The 25,611-nt window shown below is 43.0% G+C and overlaps 1 protein-coding gene across 5 annotated transcripts; it reads right to left on the bottom strand.

The window, feature by feature from the left end:
* Window positions 1-119: 119 nt before the first annotated feature.
* Window positions 120-24,676, bottom strand: smarcd3b (SWI/SNF related BAF chromatin remodeling complex subunit D3b). 5 transcript variants are annotated; one of them, XM_086066183.1, is made up of 14 exons: window positions 24,308-24,676; window positions 12,199-12,401; window positions 10,541-10,630; window positions 9,585-9,627; window positions 8,057-8,179; window positions 7,848-7,973; window positions 7,571-7,666; window positions 6,209-6,310; window positions 5,954-6,115; window positions 5,709-5,806; window positions 5,347-5,482; window positions 5,150-5,272; window positions 4,218-4,319; window positions 120-4,081 (listed from the first exon to the last, which is right to left on the bottom strand). In XM_086066183.1, exons 1-14 carry the CDS (start codon window positions 24,317-24,319, stop codon window positions 4,028-4,030), a joined length of 1,470 nt encoding a protein of 489 aa, XP_085922309.1. In that variant the 5' UTR covers window positions 24,320-24,676; the 3' UTR covers window positions 120-4,027. The 5 variants fall into 5 exon arrangements, with proteins under 5 accessions (XP_085922309.1, XP_085922308.1, XP_085922307.1 ...); XM_086066182.1 differs by lacking the exon at window positions 24,308-24,676 and adding an exon at window positions 16,903-17,100 and having other exon boundaries at window positions 7,848-7,970; XM_086066181.1 differs by lacking the exon at window positions 24,308-24,676 and adding an exon at window positions 16,903-17,099.
* Between the last annotated feature and the right edge of the window lie 935 nt (window positions 24,677-25,611).

Here is a 25,611-nt window from a genome sequence, read left to right on the forward strand (position 1 = left end):
TCGTTCCTCCATACCACGACCTCCCCACCAACTCAGAATGATCCAATACATTATTATTATTATTATTATCGCTGTTAAATGAGACAAAAGGACACATAAGACACGTTGTGGCATTTACAAACTTTGGCAAGCGCTTCTTTATTTACATCCAGTCCGTCACGCAAGGTCACAGCTGTTGTCCCTTTTGCTCCTCTTTTCTTTTTTTTTTTTGTCTTTTTATGTCAAGTCATTTTTTTAAGTGTTCAACACAAGTGAAGAGCAGCCTCGCTCGCTTGTAAAAAAACAAACAAACAAAAAATAAAAATAACATGCAGGGGGCGAGCGGACACGTTTGAGAACTTTTTGTCGGGAGCCGCTGCGAGACGTCTCCGCCCCACATGAGGGCGCTAATCAAACAGCAGCTGTATGACAGTACCAGAAAAGAAAAAGGGCTACGAGACAACTACGGTAGATTTGTTATTATGCTTCTGCTCTAAGAAAGAAAAACACAGCGAGACTGTTTTGCTGGTAGCCCGTTTGATAATTTTTTGGCCCAAAAAACTTACAGAAAACTTTTTTTTTAAACAAAAGAATTGTGAGGGTCACACTGGAAAAAAGAAATGATATTGCCAGAATAAAGTTGAATTTTGTTAAAAACAAACAAAGAGAGAGAAAATAAAGTAAAGAAAATAAAGTAATGTTTTGACAGGAATAAGCATGTTTTTTTTCACAATTAAAATGTTTTATTCTTTCAAGATGGAATTTTTTTTCCCCCCGGATAAAAAGTTGTGTATTTTCAGGGAAGACAAAATGATCTGATGAGCATAAAATAGTCGTTCTCAATATTATATATTTCCCATAAAAATTCACTTGTACAAAAACAAATTCTTCTTTTTTTTATTTTTAAGAAATGTCTTTTTTTCCAAGAAAACAAAGTTATAAAAAAGAAAAAAAATTCTCCCAGAAGACCATCTTCTCATAAAGTTAACTGAAAAAAAGCATGACCTTTATTCTTTTAATATGTGTTTTATTAGCAGGAAAAAAAAACGACTTCAGTTTTACGTAAAATCTGAAGTACAACTTAATTCTTGTAAAATAAGATTATAGAATACTTTTTTTTATCCTTTTCTTAAGAAAAATTTCTACTTTGTATCATTACAACTTTTCTTCAAAAGATTCACGTTATTCTTGTAAAATCAGTCTTTTTGGTGGGTTTTTTTTAGAATACAATTTTAGGGAAAATTAAAACTTTATTCCTGTATTTTTACCAGTATTTATTTTTTTAAGGGTAATAATCCAATTTTGTTGTAATCTGACTTTATTCTTGCAAGATTATGACTCTCTTCTTGAAAATCCCACCTTCACTCTTGTAAGATTAAACGTCATCATTTCCCGAAATAATTGACATTTCGTCTAATAAATTATGCTTTTGTTTTGGAGTAATATAATTTCATACAATTCCAGTTGTGTTCAAGAAAAATACAACTTTCTTCTTAAAAAAAAAAACGCCTTTATTGTTGCGGTCCGATTTCCTTGTTCGAGCGTGACCCTCAGCACATGTTGAGCAACATGCTAAGCGTACATACCGTCTTGCATGTACTGTACGTGTATTTACAGTTTGTGTTTTTCTGGACGGAAGCATGCATAGGCCGAGGTGAAGAATTCGTGATGCGTGAAGTGTGAATTGTGTGTCGCCTGCGATACTCAACAATGACGTGGAGGCGGACAATTTACAGCACAGTGCAAAAACAAACAAACAACAACAAAAACACGCGAGTCAAGTGTCATCCTTCTTTACAAAAACACGCACACAATGCGAGTTGAGCGTCGTCCACCGTTTGATGACAACACCGCACAAAAGATATTTACATTCACATCTCTTGATCATGAAAAATACTCACACACAAAACTCGGGTTGCCATCCGGCTACCATGTTAGCATATTGACGGTTAGCATGTTCTCATTGGAAATACAGTGGTGCCTCCAGACTTGTGAGTTTTTCCAGAACTTGAGATAAGAGCGCAGCATGATGACTGAATGCAATTCAGCTGCTCGTTTATTGCCACTCGCAGCTGACGTTTGCTCCAAAAGCAAGCAAGACCAGTAAACTTTGCGTATTTCAACCAAGCAAACATTGTCTTTAGCGCTTAGCTTAATGCTAACAAACGATGCATCGCTAGTTGCCGTTTTAGAAGCAACAAATCTTTTGAACACAACCAGTAGAGTAATACATGTAGACAGACAAAATCTTGCAGGCATTTATTCTGGAAGAAAAAAAAATATTACAGCAGCTGACCGAGTCACAGTAGTAGCACTACTTGGATGATTGTGATCTCAAGGCACCACTGTAGCACGCGACTGCGCAGCAAAGTGTCAAAAGTCAGCCGCCCTGCTAACTGTTAGCATAGCAACGGTTAGCATTTCACCCATTCTCATTGGAAATAGGAAAGAGAATCCATCTTGTTTTGTTGACACTTTGGGGACGCGACGGCAAGCCAATCGCCACGCTCGTCGCTCGCGATTGGTCGAGGGGGATCAATACGGCAACTGATTTGCATAACACTGACGCGGGCGCGACTTCACTTTGCCGGCAAAAATACTCAAACGTGACACTTTGGAAGTTTTCTGATTGATTTCGGAAGGAAAAAAAAACAAAAACAAGTTCGAGTGTGATAGCTGCATCCAGTGACTTTTGCTGGTGGCATTAGGACACACACACACACACACACACACACACACACATACACACACACACACACACACACACACGGAAGCATATTCGCCACGCCAGGAAAACATTATAACGTGGTAAATTTCATGTTTTAATGCGATAACTTTCACGGTAAGACGTGATAAATGAATTTCCCATTTAGACGTGCTACGTTATCACGTTATAAAGTTTCAACGTGAACAATTTCACATTAGAAAGCGAAAATGTGAGAAGTGACCACATTATTTTCACGTTTTAACGTGATACTGTAAAGTCAGCACATTATAACGTGAACGTTTCGTTTCCCTTTTTGAGCATGAAAAGTTTCGCGGCGTTTAAAGGTTCGAAGTTTGACCTCCGCATTCAGCCAATCAAGACGAAGCAATTCCTTCTGGTTCAGGTGAGTGGCGGAGTCCTTTTAATGCAGAGGTGGCAAATCCAGGTGCAGAAAGTAAAAACCCTGCCACAGTTTGGCTTTAGCGCCTGATGCTAGATAGCTAGCTAGCTCCCTAGCAGGTAAACGAGCCATGGGAGCTAGCTAGGGAGCGACTAGCTCGCTAGTTAGCACCTGGTGGCTAAAGCCAAACGGTGGCAGGGTTTTTACTTCCTGGAAATGGATTTGCCACCTCTGATTTGGTGTTTTCTAAATCAAAGTAACAAGCTAAAAAATAAACAAAAAATAATAATGCTATCCATCCATTTTTTTTATTTCAGATTTGAAAAGACGGAATTTCTTGTTGTTGTTTTTTGCACAATGCCAAAGTGAAGCACATTAAAACATGAAACTTTGCATAAAAAAAGTGAAATTTATCATCAAGCCTTAAAAAAGAAAAAGGAAAAAAGAGCTTCCACACAGACACACTTGTACCCTAATTTGAATAACAAAAAGCTCCCATTTTGGATGATTTTCCCTTTTGATGATCTGAATTCTTCATGTGTCGAGTTTAAACTTGCAAAAATCCTCATTGCTTGTTTTTACCTCCGCCAAGGACACTTTGCTCTCAGCGAAAAACCACTCAACAGAGTTCTACTTTTTTGCTTTTTTTGTGTGTGAACAATTTGTGGCAAATACGCACACTGGCCGGCCACTTGATTAGGTACCTTTACATACAAATACAACACACAACGAGGACGCATCAGACGGAGAGCCGTTCCTAATATTTTGGTTATTCAGCGACACGACATTGGGACAAAATATTAGCCACTCAGTATGATTCAGTGCTGGTGTACCTAATGTTCTGACCTTGGCCTTGGCGGAGGTCTTGGCTGGACGAGAACGTGGACACATGACACGCGTGGAGCCACACACATTTTAAGGACAGCGACGCGTGAGTTTGTTTAGGTGTTGCGGAGCGCCAAGGCCTGCTCCAGCTCTTGCCGCCTCTGCTGGATCTGAAAGCACATCCGACGCGACGCGACACGCGCGATCAGCAACACAAATCAGCACATAAACACCAAAGGCACGATGGGGAGGTTCACAAAAAAAAAGAAAAAAAAGGACAAAATATCAGATTGGATGTTTGCTCACCTTACAGTAGAAGTATCGGCTGACGGCCTCCTGGGACCAGGGCTCGTGGTAGAAGGACGCCCGACGTTCCTCTTCGGGGTTCCCCACCACGTCCGTCATCAGCTGCCACGCAACAACACAAGACGAGACCGGCTCGATGAGCCCCACGGCGGGGAACGTGCGCAACATCATGCGTGCACGTCATCAGCTTTCCAACTTGTAAATGTTCAACTCGTCGAGGCCAAGTCGTCCCATTCCCACAAATTGAAAGTAAAACTGGCAAATAAAAGAGCGTTCCTCATATTTTGGCTGTTTAGCTACCCGACGAGTGATTCCATACTGGCGTACCTAATGTTCTGACCTGGACCGATAGCATTGACTAGCGCAGGGGTCAGCAACCTTTACTGTCAAAAGAGACATTTTATGCCAAATAAATAACAAAAATATGCAGCAACCAATTCATTTTCTCCTATATTTTTTGGTAATTTTCCATATATTTTCATATTTCGGGGGAAATTCGTGGACATTTGGTCATTTTCTGCCTTTTTTGTATGTTATGGCTATTTATTGACATTTTCTGACAATTTTTTTTTTTTTTACAATTTTGTCAACATTTTATGGTAATTGTCAGAATTTCTTTTTCCTTTTTGGACATAGTATGCTCACTTTTTGGACATTTTTAGGCAATTTTTTAATACTTTTTCATCTACTTTTTATCTCTTTTTTTCCTGGCAACTTAAAAATTTGGTCTCTGACATTTTTTAAAATATTTAATTATTCATTTTTTATTTAATCAATAATTAATTTAAATAATATTTTATCTAAAAAATATTTAAAAAAAATGTAAAAAAATATAGCCACATATTGCAGAACCCTGGACTAGCGGATTGTTGTCTCAACGGGACTTTTCAAGACTGCAGTGACACGTGAGTAAAAATAGTCCAAAGGGGAACCTTGAGGTCTCTGCTCTGGGACTTGAGCCAGTCCTGGATGTAGCCTTTAGGATCCCGCGAGAAACTCAGCATGAAGTCCCTCTGGATCTTCAGCTGGTTGATGGACTCGATGGTCTCGTGGATCTTGAAAAGCGGAAACAAAAGTCACGTTAGTCGGGACATGGCTTCGTCCGTCAGTGCTGGCAACAGTCTGCCACCTTGTTGTCCAGCGTGGCGATTTCCTGCTGGTTGGCGGTGGACAGCAGGAAGCTGCTCATCTGGCTCTTCAGCGGGTCCTCCACCTCCACGTCAATGTCGTAGCACGCCGTCTTCTTTTGATCGTTGGGGTCCACGCTGCAAAAAAACATCGTTCACGCCATCAAACACGTTAACACGTCTTTTTTTTATTGCGTCAAGAAACAATAAATCAAGAGTGTGGAGTTCCGCAGGGAAGATAATTTGGCAGTCATTTTTTAAATAAAATGTTGTTATTGTTTGCCACAGGAACTTCCTTCTCGTTTCTTCAGGTAGCCCCTTTGTGGTTTGGCCAAATCCCAAGTGGAGTCGTGAACAAGTGTACCTGATGACGTGGTTGATGACGATGGGGTCAGGGGGCAGCAGCAGGTTGGTGAGGCGCTGGGGGATCTCTGAAAACTTCAGTCGGGGGCAGTCAAAGATCTGAAATCAGGCAAAGAATTCTATTTTCCCTCACCGAAAAGCACAAACACAAAAAAGTGTTTCATTTGGGGCTCCAGGAACGGATTAAAACCATTTGCATTCATTTCAATGTGAAAATCCGATTTGAGATATGAGCGTGCGAGTTACCTGCTGGAAGTACTTGTCACAGTTGATGTACTCCTTGTCGTGGGAGTCCTGCAGCTTGTTGGTCTTGACGTACTGCCACAGCGCCTGGATGATGCACGAGCGCGTCTGCGTGTGGATGCCCAGCAGGCGCGCCAAACGGGGGTCGAGCTTGAACTGGGAGGGCTGAGTGGACAAAAAAAGAGTAAGTGACCCCACCGCTTGTAACATGCAAGTCCTCTAACATGCACACGCCACGTGACGCGAGCTTCTCCTCACCTGGTAGTCGAGCATGAGCAGCAGCGTGCAGCGCACGCTCACATCTCCCGGACGCTTGACCTGGAAGCCGTCCGTCTCCTGCGTGGTGGCCGTGCGGTGCCACTGAAAAGCATCAAACAAGCACCTTCTTGTTAGAGCTCCCCCTTGTGACACTTGGCGTCATTACAAGCAGGCCGATTCAACTTTTCAAAATGTACATGTACAAACAAACAAAAACAAAAAAAGGAAATGCTTGGGAAAAAAACATAGTATATTATAATTTTGCACTTACAAAATACCCCCAAAATGTAAACGTGATCATCTAAAAAAAATCTAATCAAATATTGACTCTGCTACCCTTGTGATAGACAGTTGTTTTCTTTACAGGAAAAAATGCACACATTTGCACAAAACTGTTTAGCTGGCATATTGGTATCTCATTTGTAAAACTATTATTATTATTGATGACTATAATAATATATACAATATATTATTAAATGGTAATGAGTGGAATTTGCCCGCTTTGAGGTTTAAAATGGCATTTGGAGTAAATACATTTTAATATTAAGGATTATAATTTTTTTTATAAATAAATATAATTACGTTTAAACTTCTCAGCTTCTCAGACTTCGTCCTCACAAACGCGCCAACCTTGAGTCATTTTCACTCGTGCTTTTTTCATCTGATTGACTTTGAAGGACAGCTCATGCTAATTGTCGTCTTTAACAAGCGCTGAAAGAACATCCGTGCATAAACTGTCTGATTGTATTTGGCGTTTAACTTATTCAAACCCAAAAATGTGTAAATACGTTTTTTTTAATACTTTGTCCTTCACTCCCAAAAATTTATTTATACGTTTTTTAATGTATTTTTTTATGCAAGAGCATACAGAGAAAGCTTTGATGCAGCTTCTGACATGAAGCAATGGTTGTTATTACAAAAAACGGCCAGCAGGTGGCATCAGAGTATAAGAGATCAGCCAGGGCCATGTTGCAACAAGCTCTTTTTGACATTATTTTCAACAGGAATGTGAATATTGATGAAACCGCTATATATCTAATGCTAATTGCTGCAAAACAGATACAAATATACTTTTTTTTCCTGATGAAAGAAGATACTCTAATCTTCATTTTGATAGGTTCCATGTTCCATAATATTGTGTCGAAATCCAGTAAAACAGATGGGAGTGAAGGGGGTTGCTTCAGTGAAAACGGGCCGGGAATGAATGAGTTAAAGATTAGTTCGAGATTTGGCCATCATACAACAAACCTTTACGACAGTCGGCTTTCTGCCGTGTGCATTCGGAGGCTACTAACGTGTGTCACATTCTCGAATAGAAAAGCTTTGGCATCTTCTGGTTTCAAGTCGGTGCCGGTAACGAACCTCCACCAGGTGGTTGTCGGGTCCGTAGAGGTCTTTGTCCAGTTCGATCACCAGACTCTTGAAAAATGAGGAGAACTTCTTCTTCTGCTTGCCCGGCTAAACAACAACAACAACAACATTAATATTTGGACTTTTCTTTTTCAAATTGTACAGTTCACGTGGCATTTGCATTTCCTAAATGGCTTTGGCGATCCCTCACGCTAACGCGAAGAGTCACAATAATGACACAAAAGTGTGCGCGTGTTAGCGAAACGTGCGTTTTTGCGGCTTTACTCACGTCATCAAGCAGTTTCCCCTCCACCCGCAGCTCCCACGACGCGATGCTGCCGTCCGAGTCGTCGGCGTCGGGACGCGCCGGGTTGAAGGTGTTGGAGATGTAGAGCCTCAGCTTACGCTTCTGCTGCTGAGGACCGTGCGGGCCACACAGGGGGCGCTATTAATCGCACCTTCGAACGGCCAACGCTGGACCAATTTTTGCCGCTTTACCTTCATGGGCCTCTTGAGCGCCTCCTGGATGTCAACGCGCTTGCGCATGATGGTCTGGTCCAGCTTGCGCTCGAAGGCCAGCAGGTCCATGTAGGCCTGAGACTCGGGGACCAGCTCGCGGATCTGAAGAGAACATCCAAAAAGGGATCACAAAAACAGCATCTGCCTTAACTTATTCAATTCCAAAAACGTGTAAAAACGTTTTTTATGTGTGTGTGTGTGTGTTTTTTTATGCAGTAGCATACAGAAGGCTTTGATGCAGCTTCTGATATGAAGAGGTGGCTTAAAGCAATGGTAGTTAATAAAAAATTTAAGAAAAAACAAAACCTCCAGCAGTTGGCAGCAGAGTATAAGAGATCAGCCAGGGCAATGTTGCAACAAGCTCTTTTTGTCAGTTTTCACCAGGAATGTAGCAATATTCTAATGCTGATTGCTCCAAAATAGAAACAGATACAAATATACAATTTTTCCAGATGAAAATAGAGACTCTAATCTTTCCATGCTTTTATAGCAATAGAACACAATATTCTGTGGGCCTTGCAAAATCAGTCAAAATCCAGTAAAACAGCTGTGAGCGAAGGGGGTTGCTTCAGTGACAATGGTTGGGAGTGAATGAGTTAATCATTAAAAAGTATCTTGAGTGATATCAGTATTGGTATAGATATTGCTATCAATATTGGTATGTGTATCAATATCTATATTTGTGATAGAGATGCATCACATTGATGAATAAAAACAAATCAACAATCGTCACAAAAACTCAGTGGACATAACTCATGCCTGAAATTGAACAAGAAGACGGCCATTTTGGTTTCAAGCAGCCATTTCTGGTCAATTTTGTGAAAAAGGGGCAAATACAATTATATATATATAAATAAAATAATAATTAAAAAAATCTGGCTCAAACATCAGTTTCAACCACTGACATGGAGTTTAGTGGACATCAAAACAGGATCCATGAAAAAGTCCCCAAAAGACTGAAATTGAACAGGATGTCAGTCATTTTGATTTCAAGAAGGTAAAATTCATGAAAAAGGGGGTCTGCAAAGTTAAATAAATAAATATATAAATACTAAATAACCATTTTTAATCAGCCATGACACAAAACTCAATGTAAAAGCACTGAGTGAAACGTCACAAGAAGCCATGATGCAAATTGAACAGGAAGTCGGCCATTTCGATTTGAAGCCACCATTGTGCAATTTTTCCAAATAGATTGGATCAGATGGTTTGGGTCTATTACGCAAACCATCCTGGGCGGAAAGTGAAAAATGAGAATTGAGAGCACGTTTGAATATTGATGAGGGGGCCTGAAAGCATGGGAAGGTTTTGTGCTCACACACACACACACACACCTGCAGGTAGTCGTCCTTCCTCTAAATGGCTGCCTTCATTCATACCCACACCCCCGCCCCCCCCGTGAGCACCTCCACCACCTCCCGTACTACCGCCTCCCAATAACGAATAATGACGGCGCCCTCGCCAGGATCTTTCGATCGCACCCAAAAAGAAAAGAATGCGGCCTTACCCTTTGCGGGAGAATCTTGTCTGCCATCTTCCTCCTCTTTGCGCTGGAGAGAGAGAGAGAGAGAGAGAGAGAAAGAGGAGGAAATAAGGGGAGCATGTTACTATGGTGACTGATAGCCGAGTGGCCGGGCCATCTGCTAAAAAGCTGGGTCGCATCCAGCGGCCCAGCTGAGTGTGCGCGCCGCTCTCCCAAATAAAGGCAGCGGTCAACCTGGGGAGATAACAAACGCCTTGGAGGACAAAAAGAAGAAAGAAAAAAAAAGGGGTCTCCATTCAGGGACGTGCGACGTCTACGGGGCAAGGTAGGCGTGTTGGCGCAAACTTGAACATTTGGACCCTCTCGTTGAGGACATGATGCATATCAAGGACATTTTCTTTCAAGCAATAAATCACATCAAAATTTGAGACGGCACACAAAGTCCAAATGTGCGCTGGAAATATAAAACTTCATTCCTCCTTTCTAGATGACGATTGTGTTGAATTCATGCAAGCAGTTTCCAAACTGTCTCGAAAGCCGGTAAATCGGGTTAGTTTCATTTCTTTTGTGCTTTTGTTGATGTTAAAGCAACTTTTAGTCGCTAAGTAATGGTGGCTTCAATCTTATTGAGATGGGCTTCTGCATTTTGTTAGCAGTCGTTAGGGGAATCCGTTAGGGCGGCCGGGTGGGAGGTGCCAGGAAGAAAAGCTCAAATGGCTTTCGGTCAAACATGCCAAAATGGTGGAACAAGATGGCCGCCTAAGGGTGTGGCTATGGTTGAAAAAACTTGAAATCCTTTCCCATCATGCCATGCCCCGAGTCCAAAGCATGCACCGCTACGGCGACCATCCCGTCATTCGGGGTGGGGGGAGGGAGGGGAGGGGGGTTCTGGTGCTGGTGTTTGGGGTTGTGGGGGGGGGGGGGTTTCCCAGGAGGAGAAAATGGGGGCATGCAGCGAGCACGTCTTTCAGGGCTCCTACTTGGATCCGAGCGCGGGATCTGATTGGGGCTCTCGCATGTCCACGGGCCTGGCCGCCATCTCGCCGCCTCCCGGGAATCCCAGCGGCTTCCTGGGGAGCGGTTCAGCCGTTAGACAAAATTCTTCCAGGAACGCGGAACACCCCAACACCAATTCAACAAAAAGGAATTTCAAAGTTGCCCACTTTTGAGAAAAAGTTACAACTAAATATTCCTACTTTGTAGAGACAAGGTGTTGAAGGTCTTGCTGTGGATCAAGGATGGCGGCAAAGCACTATTTTGTTGAATCTAAATGAAACTCCTTAACTGACTTCAATCAGTTTCCTTCGCAACGAGAGGCCACAAGATGGTGGCAAAGCTCCAACCACACACACGATAATGTTTGGCCCACTTGGATTTTTTTTAACCTCAACTCAAACGTCTCGGTGACAAGGTGAAGACGCACGCAGGCGGCGCCGCTCAGCTGCTGGGAATTTGGCCATCCGCTTGTTTGCCATGGGACGCCTCACAAAGTCACCTGGAGATGAGGACGGCTGGACGGACGGACGGACTGGCTTATGTCTCATCCACCCACCGGACCCTCCCGAGAGAAGCTGGAGGATCCGGTCCGGTCCGGTTCGTTCCGGTCCGTCATCTGGCCCAACTGTGAGAAGATCAATGATGCTATCGTTTCCGCGTCCGCCCACCATGAGGGCCGCGACGAGAACAAGAAAAAGAAGAAGACCCGAGTGGGGGCAAATTCAAATCATTTGATGGGCTTAGTCTGAATCACGCAGGGCGCACTTGAGTCACTGCTGCCCCCCTGAATGGCTGGAGGGAGTCAGTGAACCGAATCATCGGAGTGTGCCGTGTTTCCGGTGAGTCTGCTGTTAATTTTGGGTCAGCGAATCAAATCATTTGAATTTTGGTTAACTCCAGTCAGTGAATCAAATCTTCCAAATTTGTGAGGAAGTCAGTTACCTGTCTGCTGCGTTACAAAATGAATCCGCAGTCGGCGAACCAACTCGTTTGAATCTGCAGTGTTTCTGGTGAGTCTGTCTGCTATCTCGAGTCAGTGAATCAAACCATTCGAATCTACGGTATTTCTAACGAGTCCGTCAATTGGGGTCGGAGAAGCAAATGATCTGAATCTGCATTGTTTTTGGCGAGTCCTCTCATGAGGGTCAATAAATGTGTCACTAAATACTAGACTCAAGTCAGACAACCGATTCAACTGAATCATCTGCGTGTGCAATGTTTCTAAAACGAGTCACCCGCATCAATCGAATCATCTGAGTCTATAGTGGTTCCAGGGAGTCGCCCAATTGAACTGAATCAACCGAGTCCGTTGACTTGACTCAGTGAATCAAATCATCTGAGTCTCGTGTGGATCTGGTGAAGTCTTTCAACTTAACTGAATCCGATTCAAAGCAATCATACGAGTCTGCAACGTTTCCGGCGAATCTGTTAACTTCCCTCATAGCTTGAGTAAACGAATCACAAAATTGGAGTCTGCTGTGTTTCCGGTACGTCAATTGACTCGGGTCAGATCAGTCTGCGGTGTTTCAGTCACCCTTACCAATTCAAATGAATCATTTCATCTTAATGGTGTGAGTCAGTGATTCATATCATCCAAGTTTGCATTTTTTTTCCTGGACTGCTCATTTGGGTTTGGACTCACTTCCTGGCCCGGTTCTGGACGGCCTGCTGCTGTTGTTGCTGCTGCTGGACCTGCTGGGAAGGAGCGGGCCTCTTGCGTCCGGCCTCCATCACCGGGGAGGGCAGGCCGGGACGCGCCGCCGGGTTGCCTCCGTACGGCGGGCCGGGGGGGCCCATCGGCGCTCCCTGGTGGGGCATCCTCGCCCCGGACGGCATGCCGGGACGCTGCGGACGACACGTGCCACACATCATTAGGCCGAGCGTTCTGGCTGTGAGAACCTTTTAGTCCCGTGTAAATGAGAGTGTTTCACGTGGTATGCGTGTGAGATCGTTTTCAGGAGTGTGTGAGTAAATCATTTTTCATTTTTGTGTGTACATGAGAGCGAATCGCAGATCAACAAAATACAGAGCGCAGTTTCCTTTTGCTCCCCGGGAAAAGGGGGCTGTTGACGCCCGGCAACAACTGGCCGACGCTCACCTGCGCCTGTCACTCGCGTGGCAACAGCTGCGTGGGCGGGGGGGGGGGGGGGGGGGGCTGGGGGGGGAGGCCCGCCACCAGAGAGCTCATGTGCCCCTTCCTACATTACGCTTAAAAACATGGACCAGAAAAGGGCTGTGATCGTCGACACACACTCATTTTGTTTGACTGAATTTTTTTTTAATGATCGATAGAACTCATGAGCAAAACTGAACAGGAAGTCGGCCATTTTAGGCAAATTCCAGGGCCTTGATGGACTCCCCTGGAAGGTTAGGAAAAAAAAATCTGCCCCCAAAACTAGTTTCATCAGTTGATCTAAAAATCGGTGGACATCATGACAAGATGTATAAAAATGTCACAAGGACCCATGAGCAGAAATTCAACAGGAAGTCGGCCATTTTAGGCAAATTCCAGGGCCTTGATGGACTCCCCTGGAAGGTTAGGAAAAAAAAATCTGCCCCCAAAACTAGTTTCATCAGTTGATCTAAAAATCGGTGGACATGTCTATCATGACAAGATGTATAAAAATGTCACAAGGACCCATGAGCAAAAATTCAACAGGAAGTCGGCCTTCATGGGAATTCACCCATATGACAGCTGGGCGACGTCACTAAATGTGGGCGGGGCATGGTGTCAAAATCCGACGAGCATTTTGAGAATCACAATTGTGTTAGCAAAACTTGACTCGAGGAGAAAGTACAAAAGGCAACAAAGCCGTTCTATTGCGTTGAATTCGCTTGCGTTTTTGTTCTCGTCTCCAAAGGACCTCGTGTAGTAACAATCAAATAAAAGATGAATGTGAAGACAGTGTTGGAAAAATGACATTTCTTAGAAGTTCAGGGCTGCAACGTGACATTTTGTAACCCCGAGAATCTCAGCCCGTCGTGTTTGTCAATTGCAAAGGCTGATGTGATCTTTAGACTGTCCACAAAGTCACGTGGAGAAAAACAAAGAGCGTCGGCGCACAACTAAAACGGGAATGTGCCGAAAATACGAGCAAATGTGACTAAAAATGGCGTATTTGACAAGTCAAACGGCGGCGGGATGAAAAGGCGCCGCCAAAAGACGCGCGAGTGTTTTGAAGCTCAAGCTGTGTTGATCACAAGAAGGATGAGCAGGCGCTGCTGTCACTCTTGTTTGGCGGGTGGGGGGATGTGCGCGCGGGTGCGGGTCAGCGAGGAAGTGGAAGAGGATAAAACAACATATGGTCGGGGGGCGGGGGGGGGGGGGGGCTACGCGCCTTGACGAGGCCTCCTTGGTCTTTTGTCTCAACCCTTCGTGGACGAGGTCAATTTCCTCAGACGAGTCCTGAAGGACTTTCAAGCAGTCGGCAATCGGCCAATCAGATCCGCTATGTGGTCGACATGTGAGACCAGTGTTGGCATGTGTGCGTGGAGATGTGGGGGCGGATGTGGGGGGGGGGGGGCTCTTAGGAGTCCAAACTTTGAGGTTAACTTAGGCTAGACCTGAACAATTCATTAAATTGATTAAACATCGCAATGTAGAAGAAATATAATTTGGAAATCTTAAAAGGCTTCAATTTGGGTCAGTTGGTAGGCTATATTTTATCTTTATATGCATATTTCATTTTTTTAATTCATAGAATAGAAAAATAAGTGCACTCCTCCTATTTTGATGTCATTGTTTGATGAAACATGAAAAGTGGAAGTGATAAAACCACAGATTTGTTAGCGTGATTGTTGTAATCGGACTGTTGACTTACTGGCTTGTGTTTACGTTCGGCCACAATGTTCGGTTGATCAATAAACTGTCTTCCATATGAATTCGCAGCTCATTTGCTTTAGTTTTAGCAATAAGACCAAAATATTTACGTAGAAAAGAGATAGACTGATTTGGGGGTTTTTAGGGCCAATAACAATTATTAGTAGTCAAGGACGCCGATAACCGATATTTGGAGCCGATATTCATTTTCACTAAAAAGGAAAATATTGGCATAAAATTTTAAAAAATACAAACACCAGTTCTTATTTGGCATATGTTTATTGAACGTTTAGGGTTCGTAAAATATTGGAGTTAAAAAAAAATCTCGGTTAATTTAATAGACATCTATGTTTTACAAATGTAACAAAAAGTTAAAAAATCTTCCAGGGGCAGTAGCATGTCTTCAAAAGTTAAATAAAAACTTAAGTAAATGACTCCCTATTGTTTGCTACAATAAATAAAGTTTTTTGGGTTTTTTTCAAAATATATGATGTATTACATTTTTACTTATCTTAGTTTTAATTTCAAACAAAGACAGAAGGTGCAGAGTTCCCAGGGTCAGAAGCATCTATGAAAATTTTAATAATTATGTTCCCTGATTTTTTTCTCCCCTGAACACTTTTTTAAATGGATCTATTATCGACCATATGATTCTTCAAAATGGCGATATTCGTCAAAATGCTTAATATCGGCGCCGATAATTTGCCCATCCAATAATCGGTCTATCCCTAATAATAAATCTGCTATTGGTTGTTTAATACAGATGAATTTACTGCTTGCGTTTGTCAAAAAAAAAAAGCACATGTAAGAGGACCTTGAAAAAGTTATTACAAAATAAATTGCAATCACAACATTGAGGGAAAAATATTGCAATTAGATTAAACGGTAGTTTGCAAATTGCCTAAAAAACAACATTTTTTTTTTATCATGTTTGCTCAAACTGTCAGAAGTCAAGGCAGCTCTTAAAATGTGTGTGAGAGCGGCTTTATTCCACGAGGAGAGTGGAAAGAGCAGGCCTCACAAGCGGCAAAATAAACATTCACACTCTTCCACATGACTTTTTTTCCATCCTAAAAGCTTTTTGGCATGGGGGGGCAAATGGGGGGGGGCGGGGGGGGTCGCCTCCTCATCAAGGTTAATTGGCGTGTGGGGAGGACGCACGCATGTGGCTCATCAATCAACCTCGCCGTTGTGGCCGCCGTAACGACCGCTCCCGTCAAAGACGCAATACGTCATCCCGTCGCCGGCGGACGGTCACGACGACGTCTCAAACATCACTCATGTTTAAGACTTCTTCAATGGCAATACGGAAGTGCTTACAAATTTCTACGGCGTGTTTTGAACGAGAAGAAAGCACTCCACATGATTAGACCATCATGACATCGTCAAATCGAATGTAGAGAAAGAAACCGTGCATCATTTCATGCATTCACGGGGCTGCTCCTAGTACTAAGCTGTAATAATATTGGTGCTCTTTGCAGAGGATAAAGAAGATATGCCTGTGAGTATTCTGGTATAGTCCGTCCGCATATGTTGTTAACGCTTGTGTTCACATATAAGAGTATACCATGATATCAATGTTAGTTTTGCTAGCGTGTCTACGGTGGTTTGCGTTGTGAACTAGCATTAAGCTAGCAGACTGTCCCAAGGCACAGATATATGGTCAGAATTGTTCACTATCTGACAAACTTCTGAGAATAACGGCGTCTTAAAGAGCAGAAGTGCGAGATGAATCAATTAAAAAACATACCTTGATTTATGAGCACTACTGTTGTTTTTTTTCAAATCCATTATAAATGTAATGCTAGCAATTTGTTTTGTATTACAACAAAGGTTAGTTGTTAACAAAAAAAATCTTGTCTTGAATAAAATATTGAACAAATACAACACAAAACTCAACAGAGGAGTTTGTTTTATAATTGTTTTGAGTTACAACTTTGACTGACCGAAAAATGCCACATTGAAATGACATTTGAGGAGAAGCCAAAATAAGGAAATAGCGGGGGGGGGGGGGGGGTAATGATCCGGATATTGACTGGCGGCACGCTGCAACTTTCCTGTGACTTTGCTCGCCTGCTTCTCACCGTGTCGCCAGCTACACACACGCGTACACGCACACGCATACTAGACCATAGACACCCCCACCCCCAAACCCCCCACCCCACTCCCCTTTCGCTAACAGTCGCGGTAACCTCCTGAGCGTCTCCGCGACCTGACATCTCCCACATGAATGGAGCGATTGTTCCATGCCGCTAACGTCCGCTGACCCCCCCCCCCCCCACCCCCCACTTCCATCCTCGTGTGTGAAGCGTGCTAGCCCCGACACTGGGTGAGGGGGGGAGGGGGTGGGGGGCGGCCGACCGGTTGCCCAAACGCGGACGATCCGGCGTCCTCCATCCCTGGCCGAGCCGAGCGAGACCACGAGCGCGACGCGGGTTCCGTCCGGGAAGGGGGGCCGGAAATAACCTTCACGCACCCCCCCCTCCTCCGTCCCGCCTTTCAATGACGAGCGAGCGTGCGACTCACCACTCCATGGACCAGGAACTCAAACAGTTTGCTCTTGGTGGCTTTCCTGGCTCCCCCCGCCGTCTCCTCCGTGGCCATTTGCTGCGAGTCTCCTTCGCCTTCTCCTTCTTTTGTCTGGCCTCCCTCCCTCGCCCGCCGCCGCCGTCAGCCAGCCTCCCGTTCCCCTCCCCTGCTCCACTTTCCTTCTCTTTGTGCTCTCCTCCTCCCTCCCTCCTCCTCCTCCTCCTTCCTCCTCCTCCTCCCTCGCTTGTGCGTCTGCTTCACTTTTAACTTGCCTTTCACCAGCCCGGAATGTCGCTCACATTGAGAGAGAGAGAGAGAGAGAGCGAGAGAGAGAGAGAGCGAGAGAGAGAGAGGGGGACGGGAGGGGGCTGCTGTTGCGGGGGCCTACCAGGGGGGTTTCAGCCAGCCCACCGCCTACCCCCCAACCCCCCCTCCGCACAGCTGTTGCGTTGCATTCCGCTGGTAAGATAAGAAGACATGCAGGAGGGGAGGGGGGGGGGGGGGGCTTTGGAAGTGATGGGGTGACCGAGTCGGAGGTCGCAAGCGCACAAAAAAAAAAAGAAGAAGAAAAAAAGACGCGTTTTTAAAGGGGCAGTACTGCTCGTTGGGAAAAATTTGACGTCAGGAGCAGATCATCTTCACAGTTTTTCTTTTTGGTTTTATTTTTGCATTGATTGCTGTTGTCTATTTTTTATATATATTTTTTAACGTAATTTACATACAACTTAAATTTAAATGCAATTTTTTCCCCCTCCTAAACTCTCAAATTTGCCACTTTATAAAGTCACAAATTTATGAGGTTTTTTTTCTCGGAATTCTTTTTTTTTTTTAACGTTGCTGTTATTTAAAATATTTTTTTTAAAGTATTTAGTTTTTCTTGTTAACAATTATTGAAAATTGTGTGAAATGGATTCTTATCTAAATAAAACCATTCGTTTAATGTATTTGAATTTATTCACATGATTAAAATTACATTTATACACTTCATAAATAATTATAATACATTTATTTGAGTTTATTATTTACTATGCCCATGTTGGTTTTTGAAAAATCAATTTCATTTTTTTGCTATAATTTTAAATTCATTCAAACGTATTTACTTTATTGATATTACAGCATCGGGAGTATGTAGATATTATTTTATTGTTGAAATGATGTTTTAGTAATTTGGTAAGAGACAAATTTTCCCTCCCTTTCCTTAAGATCGCATCACATTTCTGACAGGTGACGATTTATTTTATTTGTTTCTTAATCACTCATTCTCATCCTTCCAACACATCCGACAATCGGCCCTTTGCTGACTTCGACCGCAAGGGATTAGAATTGTTGAAATTTGCCCCGACTGTCCGTAGGCGAGTACCCCGCTTGAAATATTTACAATTTTGTCAGCACGAACCATTTTCCAAGCAGATCGGGGAGGAAAAATATCTCATACACATCCCACAACGCAGGATAATCGCTCGAGGCATCCATCATTCCGACCTTTTCGATGGCCAGGGAAGGGAAACTGAACAAAACCCTCAAATTACAGCCGATTATCGATACGCGATTGTGTACCTCACTTATGGGATATTCCAAATCTGCTTCCACTCTCACCTTCCCCCCTGCAGCCGTCAGATCGCAACTTGAAATATTCATGAGGGGATTTGAATGACAAAGGAGGCGACATGAAAACGGGAAAAACGGGCCTTTTTCCCGACATCTGCATCATCAACAACAGTTACTTTCATTGAAAAATAACAAGCTGATGATGGGCCGGTTCTGGCCCACGGGCCTTTGGTTTCGCAACCGTACGTTGTGGAAGGGTTTCAAATGAATACATAAAATGCTGAAGGAGGGAATTCTGCCAAAAATAAATGTTAAATGTGGGAACTGGACAGAGAGAATGTGGAAAAGATTTGGTCATTTTGAATCGTTCGACAAAAGTGTCGTTTGATAAGAAAAACAAAAAAGTAGGGAGATGCACGCGGCCGTTGAAGCATTATCAGGTCGAGTGGGCCGTGCAAAAGAGCCCCCCCGGCCCCCCTGCCACCCGTATGTAGAGTCACCCCTTGCCGGACCCCCATTAACTCCCTCTGTTAAAAAAAAAAAAAATGCTAATGTCCCAGTGTGGGGAAGACTAGGGGTCTACAAGGGGGTGGGGTGGGGGCGTGGCTGACCAGTTGTGTTAGTGGCTGGCCAACAGGGGGCGTAAGCAGTAAAGGAATGGATGCATAGCATAAATAAAGCACACAATCAATGTGTTCAAAAGATATTGTGAAGTTGAATGAATGATGAGGGCAAATGTTTTGGCAGAGGCGTTCGTTGTCTTCTAGGGGGGGGGGGGGGGCGTGACACACTACTGTCAACATTTAGAAATTTGGATGCCTTTCTTAACATTTCACCATTCAAACCACAAGAGGAAGCCAAAGAGCACCACAAAACACATGTTTAAAAGTAATTGAAGAAAATTGGGTTTGTAAAACAATCGAATATAAAAGATCATTTCAACATTTTGGGGATTTCTTCAAGCATCCAGTAGTTTAGAACATAACATTTCCAAATAAGAAAATCATTGTAAATAATTAAAAGAACGACAGTAACTATTTCTTTTCACAGCCAATATTAAAAACAAATGAAATAACCTACAATAACATAAATACAAAAAAAAATAATATATATCAATGTTTGCATATGTGTTTTATCCCCCAAATCAAGCATTAAGTAGTAAAAAAAATTAAATCAAATATAATTTTGAAAGTTAAAAAAATTATTACTTTAATTACACATCTAAAAATGCAAAGCATTTGTGATTTACCTTAAATAATACAAATGAAAAATAAAAAATAGATGAAACAATATCATTTGAATATTGCTGTGGGTTTGTGGCAAATTATGCTACTAACATGAATGATAAAATAATACTATTAGTAAATAGGCTATGCGGTCTGTTAGCAACTTTTAAATAGCAAAATAGAAAAACACATTTTCTCTGGTGTTTTTTTAATTATAATTTTTTGGGGGGAAATTTTGAGTTTGACAATATGACCATGAATGGAAGTGTTGTGCAGGTGTACCAAACATTGTGGTCATTGGTGTGCTAATCTAGAGTGTGGTCAAGCTCCATCAACTTGACAGTCAAGCAGACTGAAGTGCCAAAAGAAAAGTGGGAGATTTGGGCCCGGCGTCCCACTTGGTGGTGTTTTTGTCCCACATACAATAGAAACTCCTGGACTGCCTTCAAAAGCTTAAAAAAACTGAATTGGGAGGGGGGTGGGGGGGTGTTACCCCAAAGCAGCTCCCATAACGGCCAAGAATGTAGACAAAGTGCACAGCTTGGATGAAGAGGAACACTAAAGGATTTTTCAAAGTTTGGGGGTGAGGGGGAGGGGGGGGGCAAAGCATCTGAAGCCCACCTGCTCTGGGGCATTTCCTGTTTGTTGTAGCCATGGCAACATCTTAATCTGCCCAGAGCTGGAAACTACAGCAACCAATTGGACGAGAGCCAGGCCAGTGCATCATCATCATCATCATCATCATCATCATCATCATCATCATCATCATCATCATCATCATCATCATCAGAGGACACAAGTCTTCTTTCATGCTGGACGCATCCGGGCAGGGAGAATGAGCCGCAATTTTTCATCAAGTTTTCGCAAACTTGAGCCAACACACAAAACTAGAGGTGCAACAATTAATCGATTAGTCCACCACTAATCGATTATCAAGTGTTTAAAAATGATTCATCTCTCTTTTTTGCATCGTAAAAAGCTGGCATTTGAACAGGGGTGTGTAGACTTTTTCTATCCACTGTCGATGGTGCTCTTCCAATCGAGGCCAGGCTGTTGTTGAACTTGGAAGTGGGTCAACCTGCCGGTAGCGCTCCGACGACGAAAAGCAAACGAGCAACTTGAAGGGCACGAGCGGGCGCGGCCAGTCGGCTGTAATTAGGTTACAAAGCGTCCCGAAAATCCATAAACGGCCTGCGGAAAGGACAGGGTGGGGGTTCGAAATGGCCTGGGAGGTTTCAACAGCATTAATATGACGCTTTAGAACACACCACAAGTACAAATGAACGAGCGAACAAACAACTTAGCATTGCCGCTAGCTACAAATACAAAATGAAAACAGGCACAGGGAGCCGCTGTAGGCCACAAGTCACGTTCGGACAAACACGCACACGCGGAGGAAATAGACAACCCAACTCGAGATCCTGAAGTAACTCTTTAGGCCACGCCCCTTCAAGCACACATCCAACTCACGGATACGACAGTGATGACACTTGATGAAGCCTCTTTTGTGACAAGAGAGTTGTCGTGATTAAAAACAAAACGGTGGCGTTTTTGGTGGTCTGGAACACATTAACAGCATTTCAATGGGTGAAATTAATTTGAGTACATTTCGGAATGACTCATGAAATGAAAGGAATTCAACTCATAAGTCAAGGCAACATTTGAATTCCCACCATTTCGTGGTCTCCAGCGGCACAAGAAATGCGTATTTCTACACTGGCGCTCGTTCAATGGAAATCAATCACGGGCAGAAGTTTTTCCCCCGGAAGCCATTTTGTTTCCCCGGCAACAACCCGCCATTGAGCAGGTTCGCATTCCTCTGCCGCTACAGCGGAGGGAAGTGCCCCCATTGTCCATTTAGGCCTGAAAGTAAGAGCAAAACACAAAGAGCCTACTTGGCAAACAAAAGCCTGCTTTGATGCTCCAGGAGGACAAACTCAGGAACCCGAGGGGGGGAACCTCAGCGCGTTCCCTTCAAAACGTTCATTCAGCAGCCGTTCCCCAATTCAAGACCCCGGGAGCCATGACGCTACCTTGCATACTAATCAACACTGTCCTCCTTTTTTGCGCTGCCAACTGAAGCTTGAAATCACGTGTACTGGTCCGCCAGTCGCAGGTCGCCGTCTGCCCTGCCAGTTAGCGCAGCTCGCTATACAGTAAGGTGCTTTTTTCTCAAAGCTGAGTCACCAAGTCTCCATGAACAGGAAACCGGAGGAGAAGACGAAGGGGAGGAGGAGGCAGCCTGAGCTTGTTCTGCAAGCAAGGCCTATAAATTCACATCCATACCCAGTTCGTTTTTTTTTTTTTTTTTTTTAATGGCTTCTCAGACGAACGCTAACACAAAATGCACAGCAAGCCAATGCAGCACTTCCAGTCACCAAGCACGTAACGCTTTCTCCATATAACAAAATAACAACCAATAGTGAGCTAGTTTAAAAATAATAATACTACTACTACATGAATGGGCCACATTAAAAGTGACATTTTAATTAAAAGGACTAGAGCCCATTTCACAAAGCTAAGTTAAACAAAGCTAACAGTAACGTCAGTTACTGCTGCCAAACAATAATTGCGTGTTCTTTTCTAACCAAAAAAGGGCATTTGTTTCACTTTGGTTGGGGATTTACAATTAAGCAAATACTTACAAATGATGGAGTAAAAGCAGAGACTAAAGGAATTGTTTAAATTATACTTGGCTAGGATAAACAAAGCTAACTGCAGCTGCCATTACGTTTGAAAAATAAACATACACAGTATATGTTCTTTTATTCATTTAAAAAGGGAAGGTTGTGTTTTTTTTTTATAATCAAGCACATGTAATACTCGCAAATGAAAATAACTACAAGCGGAGAAAGGCATTGAGTGTTGAAAGCACATAAGCTAAGCTAAATGAAGCTAACTTTAGCCTCGTGTTACTGTTTCTAAAATACATGTTTTTTTTGTGAATTAAAAAAGGGGCACAATAGTTTCATTTCAACGGTGCTTATAATTAAGCAAACACCACATTTAACTAAAAAAAAACTACAAAGGAAGCGGACTTTGAAGTGTTGAAGTTTACATTTACTATGCTAAACGAAGCTAACTGGAGCCTCAGTTACTCCTTCTAAAAGAAAATTATGATGTATTTAATTTTCTAAAAAAAAGCGAGACCTTGGTTTATACTTTGGTTGGGTTTTATAATTAAACAAACATTCAACGCTCACAAATGATGACAAAAAATACCTGCTTTGAAGCCTCAAAGCTATTGAACGAAGCTAAAAACAAAAAATCGCTCTATGCACGCATTTGAAAAAGATAGTGACATACGTTCTGTTCAAATTAAAACAAGAAAATGGTTTCACTTGTGTTGGGTATTTTTAATTAAGGAAACAGCACGTTTAATGTGCTAAAATTCTTCTACGCTTTTGTTGAATGGAGCTCTGCAGCCCTGCGTTTGAAAAAAGATCCAACACAAGTAAGTCATTTTCTAACTTAAAAAGGTGACATTGGTTTCACTTTGGTTGGGTATTCTAAACGGGTAGTTCAACATTCACAAATGTAATAACTTAAGAGTGTTGTAGATGAACCCTCTTGTCACTCTTTTAGAAAGATAATTAGATATAATTAAAAAGGGAACGTTGGTTTCCTTTTTGGTCGGGGTATTATAATTAAGAAGCAAACAATAACTTTGGTCTGGTGTTGAAGCTTCACGAAAATAAGATCAACTCAGCTAAGCTCATCTGGTTTGAAAACTAAGCCAAAAAAATAAATCATCATATGCTGCTAGTCCAAAAAGGAGTATAGGAAGAAGTTAGACAAGTTAATAAACTTAACTATGGCCTCGTGTTGATTCAAGATCATGTTTCCTTTTCACTTTTCTATTCCAAATAGGCCAACAAAGAGCATAATTAGAGCGGAGTCCATTTTGAATTGTTGAAGCTAACATACGGTCGGTGTTTTGTGTTCCGCAGAATTAAATCTATTTCAATACACGCGGGTATCAAAAGCACAGTTGAACCCCAAAGAATGGCCGATTTGTAATCATTCACCCCCCCCCCCCCCCCTAAAATGAAATATTTTCTTCATAGGATACAGCAACTAGAGCACAAGTGTTTAAAACACCAAAATAAAGTGACCAGGGGGTGTCTGGTGCCATTGAAAAGACACAAGTGAAACTTTTTGACAAGATGGGGGAGAGGCTGGGGTGTAAATAAGATGGTGTGCACCATGCCCAGGCCAAAAGGCCAGCAGGCCCTCCAACCCCTCACTCCTCTTTCCCCCCCGCTGCTCGGTCTCCCCATGACCGGAGGGGAGCTCAAGTGTCGCTTCCCCATCGGCAGTCAAGGTTAACAAGCTGCTGTCTGTGAGGCTTGGAGGCTGTGAGGAAGGCGCCTGATGATACAGACACACCAAACTAGTCTCTACACCCCCCCCCCCCCCAGCCCTCCTCCCCCCTTCTCCAATATCCCCCCGCTGCCTCCTGCACTATGCGGCTGTGAGGCCAAATCACCACCATTTTACACCGAAAATCCCCATTTGGTTGGAAAAACGGGAGAACCCCACAAATGCCCAAATAGAGCAGTTTACACGATGGCCGCGGCACTGACGTACTAACAATAGTCAAGAAGCCAAGCACATCAGCTCCGTACCTTTCTCTCCATCCTCTCTCTTTTTTTTGCCTTTTTTTTTTTTAGCCGACTCAACAGCACCAAGTGTCGGATGTGTGTAGTCGTCCGGTCCGCTCCGGTCCGCTCCGGTTACGGTCTAGTCAGGTCTCTCAACTTCCTCGAGGCTTTTCAAGAGCACAAAAAATAAAAATAAAAACAACAAAAAAAAGGCAAGGAAGGAGACTCGATTGTGTCACTTCGCCATCAGTAGTCGGCGACTTGTTAGCGCCGCCGTTGCTGCTGCTGCTGGCCTTGCGGGGATGGAGCCGACACAAGCCGGGATTGGTGAAGCGTCGCCGGGGAAAGGGAAGCGAGGAGGAGCGCAGGCGCGGTCAACGCGATGGGATGAAAAAAAAAAAAAAAAGAGCACAGGCAAGGGAGTGTCGACAAATTATCAACCTCCTCGCTCACTGCCTTTTCTTTTTTTTTTTCTGGGCTGGAGCTGGAGGGTTTCCTACAGTGCAACACCTCTCCACAGTTTTTTTTTTTTTTTTGGTGTGGGAAGGGGGGGGGGGTAATTCTCAAATAGCAGACACAAAGAGACTGCCATTTTTTCTTCTTCTTAGGGGAGGGTGTGCTGAAAAACGCAGGGTGTGCAAAAAAACTAGAAACACAGAAAGGCAGCAGCATTGTAAAAAAAAAAAAAAAAAACCAGTTTAAAATTCTATCTTCATTTAGTACAAAAGCGGAATCTCGTTAAAAAATCCGCCTTTGCCATATACCCACTCATTAATATTTTATATCGTGGTTGTACAAGTAGGCCGTATTACACTGACTAGGAAGCCTTTAAAACCTTTGACAAACCAATGGTGCCTTGAAATACAAGTTGAATTTGTTCAAAGGCCAAGCTCATAACTCAAAACACTCATATCACAAATTCACAAACCTTCTTACCCCATTGGAATGAATGTAAATGCCAGCCACACTATACCAATGGTATAAATCATTCTATTGAAGTGTTAGCCCATTAGTGGCGTTTTCCCATTAGGTGTTAGCATTAAGCTAGCATGCCGTGAAATAGCTTGACGTCTACATTGCCAAATTGCTGATTATTGTCAAGTGACTCGAGTTTTCTGCCTCCATACAACACTTGTAGCTTAACTTTGCCCTCGCAAGTCAAAGCAAGAAAAATAAAAAAATAAAGCAATTGAATTGCGGCTCTCATCTAAAACTCATCTACTAATTCATCATGTTTGAGGGTATTTTCATCCAAATTGGGTGAACGGTGTAAGAATGGAAAGGGTTTGTTTACGAGAGCAACAAGCAGTAAGTGAAGACAGTTGCCA

The sequence above is a fragment of the Leptonotus elevatus genome, chromosome 21 (assembly GCF_054856555.1).
Source record: "Leptonotus elevatus isolate MCC_2025b chromosome 21, RoL_Lele_1.0, whole genome shotgun sequence".
In the NCBI taxonomy this organism is placed as follows: domain Eukaryota; kingdom Metazoa; phylum Chordata; class Actinopteri; order Syngnathiformes; family Syngnathidae; genus Leptonotus; species Leptonotus elevatus.